A 19,756-nucleotide genomic window follows, 5' to 3' on the forward strand; every position below is an offset into this window, starting at 1 on the left:
AAAGTAATAACAAAACTGTAAATATCATATGTATGATCCATGGTGTGAACTTAAATTGTGGATCCTATCAAAAATCTAGACAAAATCTTTCCAATTTCTATCACTGAACCCTTAAAAAAAAAAAAAAAATCAGGCCACCTGAAGGAATAACATGAGTGGAATGGTTCTACTTTTCTTCTTTGCTTTGATCTAGGAAATGCAGATTTCCCTGTTGAAAAGCTGAGATCCCTATTAGTTAAAAACCAATGTTTTGGAAACAGGATTCAAACTTGAAAATAAAAAGAGAGATCTTGATTTGTCATTGACTGATTACTGGATATATTTCCTTAGTTTTAAAGACTAATTACAAAGAAACAAATCTGAAATAGTCATTTGAATCTTAAATGGTTTACCAAAATATATTTTTTCTTTATATCCTAAAGTTGCCAAATACCTATTATATTAATGGAAAATGTACTTATTTGAGGATTATGCTTCATCATTCTTAATAATAGAGAAGGCAGTCCATCACAAATAAAAGAAACAGAAAATTAAAACCTTATGTTGGGCATTCACCTCTACAATTTTCCTCTGCAATTATGCCAAGATCTAAAATTACTCTGCTACCAGGAAGATAATTTAATATGACCTAAATATTTGTTTATTCATTAAATGGTTTAACAAACATGTTGTTAATCAATCCATCAATAGCTATTTATAATGTACTTACTAAATGCTAAGTCCTTGCTTGGTATTGAGGATGCAAAGGTAAAGCAAACAAATCTGCTCTTGAAAAGTTCTACTTGTTTATCTGCTTATACCAGTCGAAACAGATAAACAAGTAGATAATTATAATACAAGGAGACAAAAGCTATGATTATATAAGAGATAATCAGGGCATAGAGGAGGAGCACCAAATGATTTTGGGGTGGGGAAGACTCAGGAGGGCTACTTGAGGAGTGGATGGATACCTGAGTTGATTCTTGAAGAAGTAGTAATAGATGAGTGATTGCATGAATAAATGTTGAGACAGGATGAGATGAGACCTAAAACAATCCCAGGGATCCAGAGGACTGGAGTGAAGGATTTGGACATGGATTCAAAAGGAGATTGTAGTTGTTGAGACTGGGGAGTTGAGAGAGGGACAAATGGAATTTGAGGGTATTCCTGGCTGCTACCTTATTTTTTCTGACTTTACCTTCAAGGAGGTAAATGGTTACCAAAAGGATAACCATTTGAGAACATTAAAATATAATAAATGGTGAATGGATTGCTTTGTGTGTGTTTTTTCGAAATCTTAGCTAATGACTTTCAAAAAGTTCATATATATTTGATATCTAAGTCTGTTTGAAATAACCCTTCATGAAATATGGATGGGTGTCATGCATATTGTATAAATCTCTTACCTGCTTTTGCCTAGTCTATAAATGAAGGGTTATCTTTTATTCTTAGAATGTATGTAAAACAATTAAGACAGAATTTTCTATTTTCCAGGTTCTTGCTATAATATTATTCGGGTTCCTCCAGAGAAGGTGGACCTTGGGGATACAATCCATGGAGCCCAAGTGATATGTTCTATTGCTTCTGCAGAGAGTTTGAAACCTTCTTACTACCATAGCTTTGGTGAGTCCAGAGATTGCAGATTGAAATGGGGCCTGCTTTAATATCACTGTGGTTTGGCAAGTACTATGTCTATAGAGTTCATCAGAGTATGGTGACAATGAGACCAAGGTTGCATTTTAATGCCATATAAATTTATTCTGGTTAATAATATACTTCTTACCCTAGTCAACTGACTGCTTGAAAAGACAGTTATTTTAGTACAAGCAATTACTAAAAAATAAATTGATAACATCAAGAGTGAACTATGGACCCTGGGTGATAATGACATGTCAGTGTAGGTTCATCAATGATAAGAAATGTACCACTCTGGTGGGAATGTCGATAATATAGAATCTATGCATGTGTGGGGACGGGGTATATGAGAAATCTCTGTACTTTCCCCTCAATTTTATTGTGAACCTGAAACTGTTCTAAAAAGTCTTAATTTAAAAAACCATTTGACCATAAAAAATTAATGGTCAGAATTCAAAATTTTGGGTAACTATTTATTTTTTACCCTCACCCGAGGACATTTTTTTTCATTTTTTGTTCAGATAGAGTGGGGGGAGGGGGGGGAGAGAGAGAGAGAGAGAAACATTGACGTGAAAGGGACACATCCAGTGGTTGCCACCCACACAACCCAACCAGGGCTGGGGACAAACTGCAACCGAGGTACGTGCCCTTAGCGGGAACTGAACCAGGGTCTCTCTGGACCGCAGGCCGACGATCTAACCACTGAGCCAAACCGGCCAGGGCGAAATTTTGGGTAACTTTAAAGACCACAAATAATCATATGTGAAAAGATCTTGACTATATTTGGGGGGAAATTCATATTCTATATAGATTGCTTCAGCTTTTTCTTAGAATATTTATCTTCTGCATTCTAACCTTTTATAGCCAATCTGTTCCTGGACCCTTGCTGCCAGTATAACCAGCAAAAGAATTAAGGGGTAAAGGTTCAGATCGTAAATCACTTTCATATTTTGCTGCTTTACTTTGTTCCTAAACCAAAACAATTTTAAAAGAAAGAGAAAAAGTAAGTTGAGGGTACCCAACCCAAACTGTTTTAAGCAATTCCCTTTTTTATGTAGGGACAGGAAATCTGTATAACGAAGCGGGGAAACAGTGAGGAATTCTTCCTGGCTGGCCTTTGTCCAGGCCAGCAATCGTGTGTGCAGCTCCCAGACAGTCCCCGTAGCTGTCGCATTTCAGACAACTCTAGTTTACCAAATATTTTCATGTTTGCTGGACCCTTTCAGGAATGACAACGAACTACATAATCTTCATTGAACAACCTCTAAAGATGAATCTGTGGAAACTTGCCACTTCTAAGATTCGGGGAGAGGCCTTTTCAGATGGTTTAAGCTGGGAGCCCCAGTACAACACACGGTTTCACGTGGTCAATAAGCACACTGGACAGGTGGAGTATTTTAGTACGATTATCATGGAAATAATTGGAAACAAAGGCAAATTTCCATTTGGTTGCTTTTTAGCTTCACTGGGCATTACTGTGCGTATCTCTTAATCAAGGATATTACCTTCTGCCATAGGTAGGGCTAGCTATTTATGAATTAATACAGTACATTTAGCTTATTAGAACATTGTAGGAAATGGCTTTATCCTTTAAATGATCTGATTCAATTAAAATGGCATCTAGAAACCATCTTAGCCTGGGTTTTTCCATATTATAATATTTGCAAAAGAATATGTTGTTCATGCAAAAGTCTTCTGTAACTTTTGCAGTGGTACTTTATTTAATTAGTTGCTTCTATGACTTCTTGATATATAAATATGATCATCTTACTAAAGTCCAAAGCACATTGGCTAAATATCTTTCTGTCCTCCTGATTAGTAGCACCGTCATATCTGTTTATTTTTCCCCTCTCTAAAGAAGTAGTATCCTATATTTACTGTACTCTAATTTTATTACAAAAAAAAGTCCATTTTAATAATGAATGCATTTTTCAAAGAATTAATCACTTAAATTTATCGTAAGTTACTCAACAGCATTGTTTTCTATTTAGCCATGTAGAGTCCAGGAATTATCTATCCTTCAAAATACTGGGCCATGTTTCATGAGGACTTTAAGTTAGCTATAACAGTTGGTTGGTCTATATTAAACAGCCCCGGGGTGTTGATTCATATGAGGTGAGATGACTTAAACAAGCGATGCTTAAATCAAAGCATATTTGCTTCTACATTTCAAATTCTACTTTTGTACCTACCTGGCCTGTTATGTAATGGGGGGGAGCAGGGGTGTGTGTGTTGTAATCTTCCTAATTTGAGTTAGGTGCCTCTGTTCCCTAAAGGGAAAAAAAAATAATAAAAAAAAAAGTCTCTTATTCATTGTATTTTCCCACGCAGCTTCTTCCAGAAATGTACTTCAGTAAACCTTTTGTTACGTTTCATCAAATTAATGCTTTCGAGGACCAGGGCTGCATTGTAATTGATTTGTGCTGTCAAGATAATGGAAGAAGCATAGAAGTTTACCAACTGCAGAATCTCAGGAAAGCTGGGAAAGGGCTTGCTCAGGTAAACATCTTTGATTGTCAGGTGTATTCAAAATAATTCTGAACTAGCTTTGGCCGGTTTGCTTAGCGGTTAGAATATTGGCCTGAGGACTGAAATTGGGTTCGATTTCTGGTCAAGGGCATGTACCTGGGTTGCAGGTTCAATCCCCAACCCCAACGAATCAATGTGTGTCCCTCACATTGATATCGCTCTGTCTCTCTCTCCCCCTCACTTCCTCCCCTTTACTCCCTCTGAAAATTGGTGGAAAAATATCCTTGGGTGAGGATACAACAAAATAATAATTCTGAACTAGCCAAGTCCTGGTTTTGGCTTTGGAATTAGCTAGTTCTCTTGTCTTTTTGGCATATAAGGAAGGAGAATGGTTTTTGTTTTTTTTAATCCTCACCCGAAGACATTTTTCCATTTTTTGTTCAGGTAGAGTGGGAGGGAGAGAGAGGAACAGAGAGACAGAGAGAGAAACATCGATGTGAAAGGAACACATCGAGTGGTTGCCACCCGCACGACCGACCAGGGCCGGGGAAAAACTGCAACCAAGGTACGCGCCCTTAGCGGAACCGAACCCGGGTCTCTCAGGACCACAGGCCGACGCTCTAACCGCTGAGCCAAACCGGCCAGGGCAGGAAGGAGAATGGTTTTAAAGACACAACTTTGTTGCTTACTTATTTAATACTTAAAAATAATTTGAAGTACTTACTAATAGAAAACATGTTGAAGAAAGCCAAGAGATGTGTTTTGAAGCACTGTGATTAGTTACTTATTACATTTGAGCACTAAGCATTTAAATTCACTGGGAGAGATAGCACAATCGACTATAACCTTAATTCTCTGATAAAATGAAGTAGTTCATCTAGCTGCAGAATTTCACTTTTTTCTGATATTGAATCCAAAGGAAAATTTTCCTGGGATTATGTAATATAAATTGTTTTTAGTTATAGCTTTATTTTTAAAACATTGATTTTAAAGTTTACTTATACTTACTAAGCTTATTTACGTTATCATAGACATATGATTATAGCCAAGACCTCTTGATATCTGCAGAATGAGCCCATTAACTCTTCTCTTTTTTAAGAGCACCTAAGTTCTGCCCTGGCCAGTGTGCCCAGTGGTTTGAGTGTTGGCCCATGCACCAAAGGGTTGCAAGTTCAATCTCTACCCTGCTTTGGGAAGCATCCAATCAATGTGTCTCTCTTACATCACTGTTTCTCTCTCTCTTCCTTCTCCCCTTCCCTCCCTCCCTTCCACTCTAAAAATCAATGAAAAAAAATATCCTCAGGTGAGGATTAGCCATAAATAAATAAATAAATAAATAAATAAATAAAGTGCCTAAGTTTTTCTTGGACTTTTGCATTTCCATAAATCGAATATATCAGTCTTTTCCTTTATGAGTAAAACATTATGTACCCTGTTTCAATCATCTTCGTATGTTAAAGTCATAAAAATATTCTTTTATATTATCTTCCAGAGAAGTTTTACTTCTAAAAATTAGGTATCCATGTATGTACTATTGTTCTGGACTCTATATTCTGTTTCCTGGGGTCTTGTGCCAGTACCACATTGTTCTAATTACTATCACTATACACAAAATCTTGATGTTTAATAGATCAAGGCCTCCTAATTTTTTTCTATAGTGTTATGGTCATTCCTGGTCCTTTAAATTTTTATATAAATTTTAGAGTCAACATGTTAGTTTACACACACACATTCACACACACACACACACACACACACACACCCTATACAACAACAAAGAAACCTTTCAGATTTTAATGCATTTGTTGGTTATCTTTTTCTTGCCTTATTTTATTGGACTTCCAGTACAGTTATCTGGTTCCCAGTTTGACAGGAAAAATTTTACCATTAAGTATGCTGCTTGCTATAGATTAAAAAAAAAACAAAAAACAAAAAAACTAATAGACTTTGTTTTCTAGAGAAGCTTTAGGTTTAAAGGAAAATTAAACTGTAAGTACAGAGAGCTCCATATTATCCCTTTCCTTAATCTCCCCAGCTTCCCCTATTATTAACATCTTGCCTTGGTGTGGTACATTTGTTATAACTGATGAACTAATATTAATACTTTATTCCTAAAGTCCTAGTTTGCATTAGAGTTCACTCTGTATATTATACATTCTATAGGTTTTGATAAATGCATAATGCCCTGTATCCACCTTTATAGTATACTTTAAATGTCCTAAAATACCTTATTCCACCTATTTCTTTAAAAACATTTTTTTATTGTTGACACTGTTGCATATGTCCCCCAATGTACCCCCTTTGCCTACCTCCAGCCAGCCCCCCCCCCATTTTTTTCCAGGTATTTAAAAAAATTTTATTGTTATTCCACCTGTTCTTACCTCTTCACTTCCCTCAACCCTTGGCAGTTACTAATCTTTTTACTGTCTCTCTAGTTTTACCTCTTCAGAATGTCATCTAGTTGGAATCATACAGTATGTAGCCTTTTCAGACGGCTTCTTTCACCTAGTAACATGCCTGTAAGGTTTCTCCGTGTCTTCTAGTGACTTCACAGCCCGTATCTTCTCATTGCTAAATAATATTCTGGTGTATGGAGCTGCCATGCTTTTTTTATCCACTTACCTATTGAAAGATATCGGTTGATGTCAATTTTCAGCAGTATGAATAAACATTTGTGTGCAGGTTTTAGCTGTGGCTGTCCTGCTGTTAAACTTAGCCACTAAGTTCCTAAATTCATTGCATTTTTCAGTTCTAAAATTTCAATTTGGTTTTCTTTAATAATTTCTAGTTCTCTGCTACAATTCTCAATGTAAAAGATTTCCTTCAACATATTCAGAATAAAGTCTCATAATTCAATTATCTGGATCTCCTGTGCCTTTGTTTCTATCATCTATTCTTTATTATTTTTTTCAATTTTTATCACACTCTCTTGCCTTCTCATCTGCTGGTTAATTTTTATCATATACAGAATATTATGTTTAAAAATTATAGAAATATTGAGAGACCCAGGATGATGTTTTCTTCCTTTAGAGAAGATACTAATTTGTTTGTAGCAGATGGCTAGGGTACATTATCAATTCCAGATATTCTTTTCTTTTATGTTTTGATTAGCATTTGCACTTAATACTGTTTTATTGTTGACTCTGTTGCAGATACCCCCTACTCCCCCCCCCCCCCGTTGCCTCCCTCCACCCTGCCCCCACCCCTCCTAGGCCTTTACTACACTTCTTTTTTTAAATACTCATTCGAGTATATTTTCCCATTGATTTTCAGATAGAGTACAAGGAAGGGAGGGAGGGAAAGAGAGAGAAATATCGATGTGAGAGAGACACATCAATTGATTGCCTCCCCCATGACCCTGACCAGGTCCTGAGGTACATGCCCTTGACCAGAATCAAACCCACAGCTCTTTGGTCTTCAGGCCGATGCTCTAACTGCTGAGCCAAACCAGCCAGGAGCATATATATTCTTTGGTTGATCTCTTCCCTACCCACCTTCCCACTGAGGTCTATCAGTCTCTTCCATTTATCCATGCCTCTGGACCTGTTTTGTTCGTGTGTTTATGTTGTCCTTTAGATCCCACATATAAGTGAGATCATGTGATATTTGTCTCTCTCTGACTGGCTTATTTCATCCAGCAGAATAGTCTCTAGGTCCATCTGTGCTGTCTCAAAGGGTAAGAGTCCCTTCTTTGTTACAGCCGTGTGGTGCTCCATTATGTACATGTACCACAGCTTTTTTATCCACTCATCTACTGTTGGGCACTTGGGCTGATTCCAGATCTTGGCGATTATAAATAGTGCTGCTATAAACATAGGGATGCATATATTCTTTCTGATTGGGGTTTTAGGATTCTTGGGATATACACCCAGAAGTGGGATCACTGGGTCAAAAGGCAGTTCCATTTTTAATTTTTTGAGGAAACTCCATACCGTTTTTCACAGTGGCTGCACCAGTCTGCGTTCCCACCAACAGTGCCTAGGTCCCCGTTCCTCCACATTCTCACCAGCACTTGTTGTTTGTTGATTTGTTGATGCTTGCCATTCTGACCAGTGTGAGGTGATACCACATTGTAGTTTTTATTTGCATCTCTCCGATGATTAGTGACCTTGAGCATTTTTTCATATATCTATTGGTCATTCTCTTGGGAGAAGTGTTTGTTCAGGTCCTTTGCCTAGTTTTTGTATGGTTTGTCTTCCTAGTGTTGAGTTGTGTAAGTTCTTTATATATTTTGGAGATTAACCCCTTATCTGATGAATCATTGGCAAATATGTTCTCCTATATGGTGTGTTCCCTTTTCATTTTACTGATGGTTTCTTTTGCTGTGCAGATGCTTCTTAGTCTGATGGAGGCCCATTTGTTTATTTTTTCCAGTGTTTCCCTTTCCCTCAGAGACATATCAGCGAGAACATTGCTCCGAGACATGTCTGAAATTGTATTGCCTATTTTTTTCCCCAGGATTTTTACGGTTTCATGACTTACATTTAAGTATTTTACCCATTTTGAGTTTATTCTTGTGTATGGTGGTCTAGTTGCATTTTTTTTTTTTTTTTTGCATGTTGCTGTCTAAATTCCCCAACGCCATTTATTGAAGAGATTCTTTTTACTCAATTGCAGGCTTTTGCTCCCTTTGTCAACTATTAGTTGACCATAAAGGGATGAGTTGATTTCTGGGCTCTCTTCTGTTCTATTACACTGATCTTCATGCCTGTTCTTATGCCAGTATCAGGCTGTTTTGATTACAATGGCTTTTTAGCATAGATTGATATCTGGCATTGTAATTTCTACAACTTTGTTCTTTCTCAAGATTGCCGAGGCTATTTGGGATCTTTTTTGGTTCCATATACATTTTTGGAATATTTCTTCTAGATCTCTGAAATATGCCAATGATATTTTATTAGGAATTGTGTTGAATCTGTAGATTGCTTGGGGTAGTATGGACATTTTATTTTATATATTTTGTTAGTACTCACCTGAGGATATTTTTCCATTGAGTTTTTTTTTTTTTTTTTAGATAGAGTGGAAGAGAGGGAGGGAGGGAGAAAGAGAGAGAGAAACATCAATGTGAGAGAGACACATCGATTGGCTGCCTCCCGCACGACATCAACGAGGGCCAGAGATCGAACCTGCAACCCAGGTCCATGCCCTTGACTGCGAATTGAACCCATGACCCTTTGATCTGCAGACTGACACTCTAACCACTGAGAAAAACTGGCCAAGGCTGGACATTTTAATTATTTCAATCCATGAACACTGTATATACTTCCACTTGTTTGTATCTTCCTCTATTTCTTTTTTCAATGACCTATAGTTTTCCAAATATAGGTCTTTTATTTCCTTGGTTAAGTGTTTTTTTTAGTAACTTAATTTTATTTGTTTGTTTGTTGCAATGGTAAATGGGATTATTTTCTTGGTTTCTCTTTCTGAGAGTTCATTATTGGTGTATAAAAATGCTACTAATTTCTGAATATTAATTTTTTATCCTGCTATTTTGCTAAATTCATTTATGAAGTCTAGTAGTTTTTTGGGGAAGTCTCTAGGGTATTCTGTGTACAATATCATGTCATGTGCAAACAATGACAGTTTTACCTTCTCCTTTCCAATTTGGGTGCCTTTTATTTTTTATTCTTGTCTGATTGCTGTGGCTTAGACTTCCAGTACTATGCTGAATAAGAGTGGTGAAAGTGGACATCTCTGACTTTTTCCTGCTCTTAAGGGAAACACTTTTCATTTTTGCCCATTGAGAATGATGTTGGCTGTAGGTTTTTCATATATGGCTTTTATTATGTTGAAGTATGATCCTTCTATTTCCACTTGCTGAGAGTTTTCATCATAAATTGGTACTGGATTTTTTTTTTTTTTACATTTTTTTCTTTATTAAATTTAGAGAGAGAGGAAGGGAGAGGGAGAGAGAGAGAGAAACATCAGTGAGAGAGAACATCAATTAGCCACCTCCTGCAGGCTCCCCATTGGGTATTGGGCCCACAACCTGACGGTAATCGAACAATCAACCTTTTTGGTGCATAGGTTGGTGCTCAACCACTGTGCCACACCAGCTAGGTTGGATACTGGATTTTGTTGAATGCTTTTTCTGCATCTATTGATATGATCATATGATTTTTATCCCTCATTTTTTTTAGTGTGATGTATCACATTTATTGATTTGCAAATATTGTACCAACCTTGCATCCTCAGAATAAATCCTACTTGGTCCTGGTATATGAACTTTCTAATGTATTGCTGGATCAGGTTTGCTAATATTTTGTTGAGGATTTTAGCACCTATGTTCAGGAATATTGGCCTATAAATTTATTTTTGAGTAGTGTCTTTGTCTGATTTTAGAATTAGGATAATGCTGGTCTCATAAAAGTGCTTGGAAGTCTTCCTTCCTCTTGAATTTTATTGAATAGTTTGAGAAGGATGGTGTTAGTTCTTCCTTGAATGTTTGTTAAAATTTACTTATGAAGCCACCCAGTCTAGGACTTGTGTTTGCTGGGAGTTATTTTATTATTGTTTCAATTTCATTAGTTGTTCTTAGTCTATTCAGGTTTTCTGATCCTTCCTGTTTGAGTTTTGGAAGATTATAAAAATTTGTTCATTTTGCCCAGCTTGTCCAATTTGTTGGCATGTAGTTGTTCATAGTGCATTCAACATTTTTTTGTATTAGTTTCAGGAATATAGCACAGTGGGTAGATATTCATATACATTATAAAGCATTCCCTCTGACAATTCAGGTGACCACCTGGCACCATAGATAATTATTACAATATTGTTAACTATATTCTCTATGCTTTACCTTACATGCCATGCCCATTTTGCAACTACCTATTAGTACATCTTAGTCCCATCACCTTTTTTTTTTTTTTTACCCCAACATCCCTTCCTTCTGGCCTCCATTAGTTTGTTTTCTGTAATTATAAGTCTGTTTCTGTTTTTGTTCTTTGGATTCCACATATAAATGATATCATATGGATTTTGTCTCTCTGTCTGGCTTATTTCATTTAGCATAATACCCTCTACGTACATCCATGCTGTCCCAAATGGTAAGATTTGATTCCCTTTTTATGGCTGATATATGGGTATATATATATATCTCACAACATTTTTATGACTCATCTATTGATGGACACTTGGGTTGCTTCCATGTCTTGGCTATTATAAATAATGCTGCAATGAACACAGGGGTGTATATATTCTTTTAAATTAGTGTTTTGGTTTCTTTGTATATATACCTAGAAGTGGAATCTCTGGGTCATAAGGAGTTCCACTTTGAACTTTTTAAAAAATGTTTTTATTGATTACTTTTTAGAGAAAGAGGAAGGGAGAGAGAGATAGAAACATCAATGTGAGAGAGAAACATCAATCGGCTACCTCCTGTACACTCTGTACTGGGGATTGAGCCTGCAACCCAGGCATGTGCCCTGACCAGGAATCGAACTGGGACTGCTCAGTCCATGACATGATACTCAATCCACTGAGCCACACAAGCTGGGCCCATTTTTAATTTTTTGAGGAGCCTTCACACTTTTGTTCATAGTGGCTGCACCAAACTGCACCCCACCAACAGTGCATAAGTGTTCCCTTTCTTCCACATCCTCACCAACACTTGTTTGTTGATTTATTGATGATAGCCATTGTTACAGGTGTTTAGTGATATCTCATTATCATTTTAATTTGCATTTCTCTGATGATTAGTGATGTTGAACTCTTCATATGTCTATTGGCCATCTGTATGTCCTCTTTGGGAGTGTATATTCAGGTTTTCTGCCCATTTTTTTCTGGTGTTGAGCTGTCTGAGTTCTTTATAAATTTTAGATATTAACCCTTTATCAGATGTATTATTGTGGAATCCTTTCTCCCATTTAGTAGGTTGTCTTTTTGTTTTGTTGATAATTCCAGATACACATACACACACACATTTTTTTTTAAATCCTTACCTGAGGATATATTTTTAATTGATTATAGAAAGAGAAGAAAGGAGGGGAGAAGGGGGGAGAGAGAGAGACAGACAGACAGACAGGGAGAGAGAGAAAACCTCTCTGTGAGAGAGAAACATTGATTGGTTGTCTCCTGTATGTGTGCTGACTGGGGTTTGAACTCACAGCCTAGGCATGTGCCCTGACTGGAATCAGACCTGAAACTGTTTGGTATATGGGACGATGCTCCAACCAACTGAGCCATCTGGTCATGGCCCAGATATTCTTAATCTTGTTACAGGGCGTGAGATCATTTGAAGCAGGATACAGTACCTGTAAGAGCTGCACTATTCCTTGTTTCTTCTTACTCCTAATTGTCAGGGTGCAGACCTGAGGGTTCTTGACCCAAACAGCTAGAGATTTATCAGGGCTTTCCCTCATTGGTAGACCTTGAATTCTAACTTTCGTCTCTTTAGCTCCTCAAAACTATAAAAATGTTTTCTCATTAGGGTCAAGTAGTGGGGGAATTGGTGTGGTTATATTCTTTTAAAAGGGTAGCTAGTGTAGATGTTCTTGTGGTGATGGGACTGTTCCGTATCTTTTTTATATATGTTTTTATTGATTATTTTTTTAGAGAGAGAAGAAGGGAGAGAGAGATAGAAGCATCAATGTGAGAAACATTAGTTGGCTGCCTCCTGTATATCCCCTACTGGGGATGGAGCCCACAACCTGGGCATGTGCCCTAACGGAATCGAACTAGGACCTCTCAGTCCATGGGACAGTGTTCTATCCACTGAGCCACACTGGCTGAGCTGCTCTGGATCTTGAGTGTGGTAGTGGCCACATAAATTTACACCTGATAGAATTGCATAGAACTAAACACACACACACACTTGTGCATGTTAACTGGTGCAATCTGAATAAAGTTAGTGAGTTATATCAGTGTAAATTTCCCAGTTGTGATATTGTGATAGTTATGCAAGATGTAATTGGTGAATATGAATGCATTGTTTCTTTTTTTATGTGGTAAAATATACATAACATAATATTTACTATCTTAACTATTTTAGGTGTACAATTCAGTGGCATTATGTACCTAAACAATGTTGTGCAACCATCACCGTTATCCATTTTCAGAACTTTTCCATTATTGCAAAGAGAAATTTTATACCTCTTAAATTACAGCTCCCTATTCCTCCCTCTCCCCAGCTCTTGGTAGACTCTATTCTACTTTCTGTTTCTCTAAATTTGCCTGTTCTAGCTACCTCATATAAGTGGATTCATACAAGATTTGTTCTTTTGTGTTTGGCTTATTTCATTTAGCATAATCCTTTCAATGTTATCCATGTTGTAACATGTATCAGAATCTTATTTTTTTAAAGGTGGAATAATGGAATACACACACACACACACACACACACACACACACACACACACACTACATTTTATTCATTTATTTATCTGTTGGTGGACATTTGGATTGTTTTTACTTTTTGGCTATTGTGAATAATGCTGTTGAGAACATTAGCATACAAGTATCTATTTGAGCCCCTGTTTTCAATTCCTTTTGGTATCTACCTAGAATTGCTGGGTCATGTGGTAACTCTATGTTTAACTGTTTGAGGAACTGCTAAACTGTTTTCCACAGCAGCTGTACAATTCTACAGTCCCCCCAGCAATGCACAAGTGTTTTAGTTTCTTTACGTTCTCACCAACACTGTTGTTTCTTGGTTTTGTTTTCAATTTTTATAATAGCCATCCTAATGAATGTGAAGTATTATCCCATTCTGGCTTTGATATGCGTTTCCCTAATGACCAACGATGTCGAGCATCTTTTCATGTGCTTATTGTCCATTTGTATGTCTTTGGTGAAAGATATTTCTTTCAGTTCTTTGCCCATTTATTAATCAATTGTTTTTCTGTATTCCTATAAATACATGTGACTCTGTAATGATCTCAAATAAAAAAGTTTAATAAAGAAGTTGCTTAATTTTTCTCAGCCCTTCAGTGGCCATTTTCTAAAAGCAACTTATGTCCTGGGGAAAAGTGTCCCCAATGTCTAGTTTATCTCTTACCAAATCTCCACCTCATTTCTCTTCACTGCCTTTTCAGCTCACCAGGGTCTTCAAACAGCTGTCTTACTAATGTTGTCCAGCTTTTCCAGCTGTTCTCTGTGGGACAGTTGATCCACATTACCCAATCTACTATTATTGGAAGTCTTGTTTTTCAGCTATGGTTTTGCAAAAGAAAAAAAATTGAAATAAATTTAAAATTTAAAAACAATTTTTTTTTTCTTTATTGATTTTAGAGAGGGAGGGAGAAGAGAGATAGAAACATCGATGAGAGAGAACATCAATTGGCCATCTCCTGCATGTCCCCCACTGGGGATCGGGCCCACAACCTGGGCATGAGCCTCACCAGGAATTGAACCAATGACCTCTTGGTGCAGGGGTCGGCGCTCAACCACTGAGCCACACTAGCTGGGCTTAAATAAAATTTAAAAGTAATCTTGAAAAAACTAACTCTTTATGCAGCTTAAAAATAGCACTAAGTCTTTACTCAGTGAAACATTTCTGCATGAGATGAAGATGATATGGACTAAGTATATAGAGGGAAATGGCAGTTGGTTCTCCATCTTACAAAATTTTTAGAGATAAAAATGTACTTACAGCATTCTTATTGTCAGAAAACATATACTTATTTTATTAGGGTCTCTTGCTTAAACATCATCTCTACAGAGAGGCTGTGTCAGCGGTCCCTAGGACCACCCCTTGATAATTCACTAGGAAGACTTACAGTTCCCAGAAAAATCAGCAAAAGGAAAAGGTGCACAGGGTTGAAGCCTGGAGGAAACCACCAGAGTCCTTGGAAGCATGTATCTGGTTGTCCAGGATTTTTGTTGGGGGTCTGCGCATAGGCATACAGCCCAACATGGGTGACCAGTGCCTGAAGCTCCAGAACCCACAGGGAAAGCCTGGTTCACTACAAATCACACTGTTATCAGAAACTCTCTGGGTAAATGCGCACAGTGTGACTTAGGCCTCAGGCGTGCACAGATACTTTTATCAGACAGAGCAGTCCCAGGAGGAGCTCAGTTCCCAGGTGCCAGACAAGGGCCAGTCATGACAACAGGTCCCTCTTGAGAATGTGCAGGCTCTGAGCAACCCAGTCCTGCTAAGTTAACCTTTCTCCACACACAGGTTTATCCTGACCAAACCTGGAGAAGGAAGCAGTCCTTGTTACTCTAGTTCCTCACCTTGCAGTATGTTTCTTAATGGCACGCATCACGATCAGACCTTGGGCTATGTAATCATTTGTTTATTTGACACTAATGAAATAACATATATTTTATTATTTAGTATCATTTTTTCTCCACTAGACTATAAGTTCCATGAGGTCAGAGACTTTGTTTTGTTCACTGCTGTATCCCAGTGTCTGAACAGTATCTGTGACAGGTGCTCAGCAGGTATTTGCTGTATAGATGAAGACATGAAGATGATCATTTATGCAATTACTTAGAAATGCTAATAATCATGTTGCCTGGGTCTGAATTATTGGGACATGCTGTTATTCTATGAATGACAGGTTCCTTGTCTGTTTATTTCTCTCCTGAACAGGTCTATAATTCAGTAGCCATATCTTACCCTCGAAGGTTTGTTTTGCCCTTGCATGTCAGTTCGAATGCCCCCAAGGGAGAGAACCTCAGCCCACTGCCCTACTCTTCAGCCAGTGCTGTGAAGCAGGCTGATGGCAAGGTAGGCCGTGAACAGACATTAGACTAAGACTTTGACTTGTACTGTTTGTTTTTTTCTCATTGGCTGTTCTCCACACTGTTTGGGCACAATAATTTCATCACATTCAGCTGAGCAGGGTAAGGTCTTAGCACATTGCTTGCACAAGAACCGCAGTATTCGGGTTGGGACTGAGCGCTCTGTTTACTGATCCCTCTTGTATTTTGAAGCAGATATATGCAACTTTCTGATGGTTGTAAAATATTTAAATATTTGATATTGGTATCGACCATCCCTGCCTTTTAGATAATTTGTGCTTATTACAGGCATATCATTGTGTAGCGATCAATGTCTTAACTTTAGTAGAGTAAAAAGCCCACTTGTACCCCTATCAGCTTAGTCACAAAGCCCAAAGATCTTTTATGCATTCATACACATGATGGAAAGAGGAATAACGTTAAAAAATTACACAGAACTTCCATTTCCAAACCCTGTCAGAAACCCTTACAGAGTATTAGCCCCGCACAGACCTACACTGAAGAAAATAAGTGAGAATTAAACAATCACTACAAATCCTTTTGGGACCTTTTTCAGATTTGGTGCACTTATGAAAATCTATATCCCAAGGACTTAGAAAAGGAAGGAGGTGTTGAATTTCCCCAGATCAACTACGGTCAATTCAGTGGCAAAAAGTATCGTTTCTTCTATGGCTGTGGCTTTCGGCATTTGGTGGGCGATTCTCTGATGAAGGTCGACGTGGTGAGCAAGACGCTGACGGTAATGAAAATCGTTTTTCCCCTAAACCCTGAAAGCACCTGTTCTGTCCTTTGAATGAGTTTCTGTTGTGTTTAAGGTAGCTTTTGACATTCTCTAATATTTAAGCAGCTCGGCCATTTACTTTTATTAAGTTTGAGAACCATGGAATCACCTGGGTAGCGGTATGTTCTTTCTAGGAAATCGAAATGAACCACAAGCCCAGAAAAAGAATTCTGTGCTTGATATTATGTTGCGAGAAGTCATGGGGCTCAGGTTGTTGGCACACCTCTATTCAGGTCCGAGGGAAGTTACAACTGCACCCCTGGCGTTGATGGCGATGGAATCTACTGCTGCAAAAGCCCCCCTCTCCCGGGACTCCGCTCAGTGAGCCGACTGCTTTCCCTGTAGGAGTGTCCTGCTGCCAGCCACACTCAGGCCGGCAGGAAGCAGCTACTGAAAGCTTCCAGCTCATAACTAGCCTTCCAGCAGACACCTTGTTTGGGACTTGCAGGTTTGGAGAGAAGACGGCTTGTACCCTTCAGAGCCTGTTTTTGTTCCAGTGCCAGGCACCAGTGAAGAAGATGGTGGGGTTATTCTTTCTGTGGTGATTACCCCCGACCAGGTCAGTGCATTTCCCTGTTACTAGTCAGAAAGAAACCTAACACTGAGCCTTTTGAGGGTTGTGTGAGGGATAGAGTTCGGATAGTTTGTTCTGCTGTTGCTAGTTTTTTTTACTCCAGCGTGGTACCTTCTCTCCTTTCTTCCTCTCCCTTATCATTTATGTACCCTCTTATCATAATCCATACTTTTTATTATCTTACATTTCTATTTGTAGAACCATAATAATTTACATTTGCTTAGGAATGCATTTAAAAACTCCTTTCATACATACTGTCTTATTAGGTCATCAAAACAACTTTGTAGGATACAATTTACATATATGGGATTTGTAATTTAAGGAACTTGGAAGAGACCTGTATCAGATCTCATAGTAGTAAAGCCAGTATTTAATCCCATTCTTCTGACTCCTAGTCTAATCCTCATAACATTGTCTGTGCTGCCACTTTTGGTTGAGTGACCCAAAAGTCTAATGTGGTAAGCCCTGACCTGGTGTCTCAATAACATCTAACTTCTCGTCTGGGGCAATCTGGGGCAATCTGGGGAAAATAGGTTCCCTTTGAGTACTAGCTTTGATTAAGTATTAGTGGCTGCCTAAGATGTAGAATTCTAAGCCTTTCAAAGGGTTTGGTGAGAAATGTGTTCTGACCAATTAGTTAGGTCTGCCATGGCCTTAGGTGAGGTTAGTCCTCTTACCATGCACTTGCCTGTCCTTTGTACTTGCCTGTAATCATACCAGGGACAGTCTCAGTCTGCCTGGCAATGCCACCTTTGAACAGCTCTCAAGTAACAAAGTGGAAGGAGGCACTTCTAATTCAGAAGGAAGAATTTCTGTGTCTCTCAGGAAATTGAAAAGGAGCAGGTAAAAAGACCCTTAAACTCAAAGAGATCCTATGAAGGTGATTGATAAAAACAGTGCAATGTTTTCACTTAGGCATGAACTTGTTCAGCTGTAATTTCCTTTTAAGTCCAATTCAGCCAGCATTTAGTAAATGGAGAGGCAAGGCACTTTGCTAGGTGCTGGGGATAGATATGAAGATGAATAAGACATGATCTCTCCCTTAGGAATTTTATAGTGCAGTGGAGGAGACATACTTTTGTTTGAAAAAAATATATTTTTTTCAGTATTATTTTTCCTCTTCTAGAATAAAAGCAACTTTCTCTTAGTCTTGGATGCCAAGAACTTTGAAGAACTGGGCCGAGCAGAGGTGCCCGTGCAGATGCCTTATGGGTTTCATGGAACCTTCATAGCGACCTGATGGAAGAACCACGAGATCTGGGAACTAGGGTTAAAATGAATGTGCTCCGTCCAGGAGATCAAAAGAGGCACCTTACTTTCAAAGCACAGATGTCTGGTTTCTAAATTTCTATCAAAAACAGAATTCAAGAGATAATTATGGTTTTATATTTTCTTAGGGCTCTTCATTGAAAAAATTAAACAAATGTTGATACAACCTTTTGAAGATAGTTTTAACTTGTATTTATTGAATATATCTTCCTCTAGGTAAAAAGAGTATGTACGTGAAAGAAAAACTAGAAGTGGGTCATTACAGATAGGTGTGTGACAGAGACCCTCACACTTGGGAAAAGAAATACAAATAACCATAGGTAGCAGAATATGAATATAGATCTGAAAAGCACCTGGTTTTTTCTGTCACAGCCTGTCTATTACCACTGGTCCCCAGGTAGTCACGAGGACAGGAAGCCGGCAATGCCATGCTTGATGGCTTCGTTAGACTGGCTGTTTCTCTGTGGTCCACAGCAGACGCCACTGCCGTTGAACTACTGGCGGCCACCTCCCACCCTGTCCCCAGCTCAGGCATTCCTTCCAATCTCCAGGTGTATGGTTCTTCAGAGATTAAGGAAAAATCTCTAGTTCTGCCCTGGCCGGTTTGACTCAGCGGTTAGAGCGTCGGCCCGTGGACCAAAGAGTCAGGAGTTTGATTCCGGTCAAGGGCACCTACCTGGGTTGCAGTTTGTCCCCAGCCCTAGTCAGGGTTGTGCGGGAGGCAAACAGTCAATGTGTCTCTCTCACATCGATGTTTCTCTCTCTCTCTCTCTCCCTCCCTCCCTCCCACTTTATCTGAAGATAAATGGAAAAAATATCCTCAAGTGCCCTGATCAGTTTGGCTCAGCAGTTGGAGCATCAGCCGGTGGACCAGAGAGTCCTGGGTTCAGTTCCCACTAGGGGCATGTACCAAAATATATATATATATATCTCCTCAAGTGAGGATTAAAAAAAGAAAAAGAAAAAAGAAAAATGTCTAGTTCTTCATTTAGGTGGGCAACAGGTGGCACTAGAGACCATTTAATCTCCACCTTTCAAACCACCAGTTTTAACTAATAGTCAAATCAGCCAGGGTCTGTCATTTAAGCCACACTCTTATCAACACCCTCAAAATCCCTTGTTCCCTTTTCCTTCAGCTACACTGCTCCCCTCAGCTGACGTCCAGTCCAGGGTCAGCTAGCCTCCCATGCTCCCTGCATGCTGCACACTGCTGGGGAAGACCCTGGACATGTCTTTTGGGAACAATTGTGAATTCATGATTAGGCTTACTGCACAGTCCAGGACCAACATCATCAGTTTCTTTTCAATTTTCTTCTTTTTAAAAAATTCGCCCTGGCTGGTTTTGCTCAGTGGTTAGAGCGTCA

At 38.6% G+C, this 19,756-nt stretch overlaps 1 protein-coding gene across 1 annotated transcript in view; it reads left to right on the forward strand.

Annotated features, from left to right (window-relative positions):
- Window positions 1-18,486, forward strand: part of BCO2 (beta-carotene oxygenase 2) — a 42,651-nt gene extending 24,165 nt beyond the window's left edge. The window contains exons 6-12 of the mRNA XM_036259045.1: window positions 1,474-1,602; window positions 2,841-3,001; window positions 3,946-4,113; window positions 15,617-15,754; window positions 16,325-16,507; window positions 16,998-17,108; window positions 18,250-18,486. Coding sequence (XP_036114938.1) covers window positions 1,474-1,602; window positions 2,841-3,001; window positions 3,946-4,113; window positions 15,617-15,754; window positions 16,325-16,507; window positions 16,998-17,108; window positions 18,250-18,363 — 1,004 coding nt within the window. The 3' untranslated portion in view covers window positions 18,364-18,486. The remainder of the gene's footprint in view (window positions 1-1,473; window positions 1,603-2,840; window positions 3,002-3,945; window positions 4,114-15,616; window positions 15,755-16,324; window positions 16,508-16,997; window positions 17,109-18,249) is intronic.
- The last annotated feature ends 1,270 nt before the right edge of the window (window positions 18,487-19,756 follow it).

Source organism: Molossus molossus, unplaced genomic scaffold, assembly GCF_014108415.1.
Source record: "Molossus molossus isolate mMolMol1 unplaced genomic scaffold, mMolMol1.p scaffold_m16_p_13, whole genome shotgun sequence".
Taxonomy (NCBI): Eukaryota; Metazoa; Chordata; class Mammalia; order Chiroptera; family Molossidae; genus Molossus; species Molossus molossus.